This window comes from Monoraphidium neglectum (assembly GCF_000611645.1).
Source record: "Monoraphidium neglectum strain SAG 48.87 unplaced genomic scaffold scaffold01154, whole genome shotgun sequence".
In the NCBI taxonomy this organism is placed as follows: domain Eukaryota; kingdom Viridiplantae; phylum Chlorophyta; class Chlorophyceae; order Sphaeropleales; family Selenastraceae; genus Monoraphidium; species Monoraphidium neglectum.
The window spans coordinates 3,361-5,672 of NW_014012474.1; the positions used below are offsets into that span (position 1 = coordinate 3,361).

At 61.8% G+C, this 2,312-nt stretch overlaps 1 protein-coding gene across 1 annotated transcript in view; it reads right to left on the reverse strand.

Moving 5' to 3' along the window:
- The window catches only part of MNEG_6845 (hypothetical protein), a gene marked incomplete at both ends in the record, with an annotated part of 7,072 nt that overhangs the window by 1,741 nt on the left and 3,019 nt on the right, over window positions 1–2,312 (reverse strand). Inside the window, 6 exons of the mRNA XM_014044679.1 lie at window positions 64–138; window positions 535–702; window positions 1,003–1,128; window positions 1,342–1,425; window positions 1,728–1,811; window positions 2,009–2,071. Of these exons, the coding sequence (XP_013900133.1) occupies window positions 64–138; window positions 535–702; window positions 1,003–1,128; window positions 1,342–1,425; window positions 1,728–1,811; window positions 2,009–2,071 (600 nt within the window). The remainder of the gene's footprint in view (window positions 1–63; window positions 139–534; window positions 703–1,002; window positions 1,129–1,341; window positions 1,426–1,727; window positions 1,812–2,008; window positions 2,072–2,312) is intronic.

Genomic DNA, 2,312 nt, shown 5'->3' on the forward strand with positions numbered 1-2,312 from the left:
CACACACACACACACACACACACACACACACACACACACACACACACACACACACACACACACCTGCATCTGCTTGATCTTGTCCTGCAGCGCGGCCATCTCCTCATCAGCCGCACGCACACCCTCCGCCATGGCAACCTGAAAAGAGGTTGGGCAGGTCGGCTGAGGTCGTTGAGCAAATGGGCGCCCGTGCTGCATTGGGGCAGCGGGCTGGTGATGAAGGGGGTGGGCAGGGGGAAGGGGCCAGGCAGCAGGGCGCCGGTGGAGATGGAGCGCGCAGGCAGGCTATTTTTGCGGGACCTGCAAAGCTGGACCGTGTTTGATTACCCATCCCGAGCCGGGGCTTGCCACACGCTGTGAAAAGCATACATCCTGCATCCCCTAATGCATCAGACCCAATCCTACCACACCCACGCGATACAGGTGCACGATGCAAGCCCACCACCGCCCTCCTGCAAATCACGTTCTAGCCCTTCATCTTCGCCTTTCGCCATCCTCCCTGCGACGCCCCCGTCCCAGCTTCAAACATCTCACCTTGCAGCTTCCAAGCGCCTCCTCGGCCGCCACCTTGGCCGCCATGGCGGCGGCCATCTGCTCCTCCACCTCAGCAACATACTGCTGCGCCTGGGCGAGGTGGGCGCCGGTGCTGTCCCGCTCCAGCCTCATGATGTCACAGGCCTGTGCCTGGGCCGCCAGCTGCGCCTAGAATTGTAAAAGCAAAGGGAGCGGCAAGGCAAGATGGTTGTTGATACTGTCGTACACGGGAATCTGGCCAGCTACTCATGGGCACCAATATCCTTTTTGCAGCAGTATGGCTCGCTGCAGTAACGCAGCAGGGCAGCTAGACGGTCTGGCCCCACGCAGCCGAACACAAGGGCAAGGCAGTGCTTTTCCCTACCCAAATCTTGAATGCAAAGCGGGTCCCAGGTCTCTTCTATCATCCCACGCCCAGCCACAGCCCTCGTGAATGAACAGTCCATCGAGCGCCGCAGCCCCTCTCACCCGGCAGCTCTCGATTTGCCCGCTCAGCTGCGCCATCTCATCCTCGCGGCGCTGCGCTGCGGCGAGCGCCTCCTGCACCTCGCCCCTGCTCGCCACCAGCTGACCGTTTGTTTCCTGGAGCAACTCCTGTGTGCGTGCGTGCGTGCGTGTGTGAGGTGAGGACGAGCCATTGGCTGGCAGCAGCCGGGAAACACAAGAATGGGCGTGCAAGCCGCTCGACACGTACCCAGTCGGGACACCTGCTTCTGGTGCACAGCCTGCAGGCGTCAAATCATTCTCCTTAGCCGCACAAGTCGTAAGGACCTGCGCCCCCTTCTGGTGTTGAAGGACCCCGCTCACCTTCACGACACCCAGCTCGGCCTTGACCATCACGCCGCGCGCGTTGGCCGCCCTGCAGCCCAGGTCCGCCTGCGCCAGCGCCGCCTGCAAATAGAGAACGGAGGGAATGGCAAGGGTGTTTGAGGGTCGGCCCCAGGCAAGGATTGCAACAGTTTGCAAACAAGGTGGGCATTATTTATGACTAATCCATCGGGCTGGGGGCGCCTAGTCAATGAACGATTTGCGGCCCCCCGCTCCATCGCCTGTGTTGTCGCCTGACTTCAGCTGCCCGCCCAGGTAACACTGGAAAGGAGGCGAAATTGCAGCCCATGTGCGCCCCCACACCGCCCGTCCCCCAAGCCCTACCAAACCTCAGACTGTCGTGTCCTGGCCCCCTCGCCCCTCACCATCGCAGCCGTGAAGTCTGCCTTGTAGGCCTGTGCCAGCGCCTCCGCCCCTTGCGCCTCCTCGCGTGCCATCGCCAGCTCCGACTGGTGGTGTAGGTAGGGGGGGGGTCCCGGGTCAGGATTGGGGTGGACAGAAATGTGGGTGGGCAAGAGGTGTCATGCATCAACGGGCCAGAAGAATGACAAAAGGGACGCTGGCTGATGGTGCTGGTGGGAATGCCCTCAAAGCCACTGGCAGGTGCCTGGCAGCTTCCGTGATAGCAGCCCGCGGCGCGCCTCACCGTGATCTGGTCTATGGTGTCGCCGCGTCCCTTGAGGAGAGCTTCCATCTCCACCTTCTGGGCCTGCAGGGTTTGTTGGATGCCAGTGTGTGGTTTCAGGGATTCGTCAGCAAAGTTTTGTCAGGCAGACACACACCCTGCATCACGCACAATAATCGCGCTCGTCCTGGCCAACACGATCGATCCCTCCTCATCTTGTAAACTCCGGCCACCTGGCCCCTCCCCGACAGCCCCGCAAGACCCCCCCAAAAAAAACACACACGCACACGCGCGCGCGTGCGCGTGCACAACATGCGCACGCACG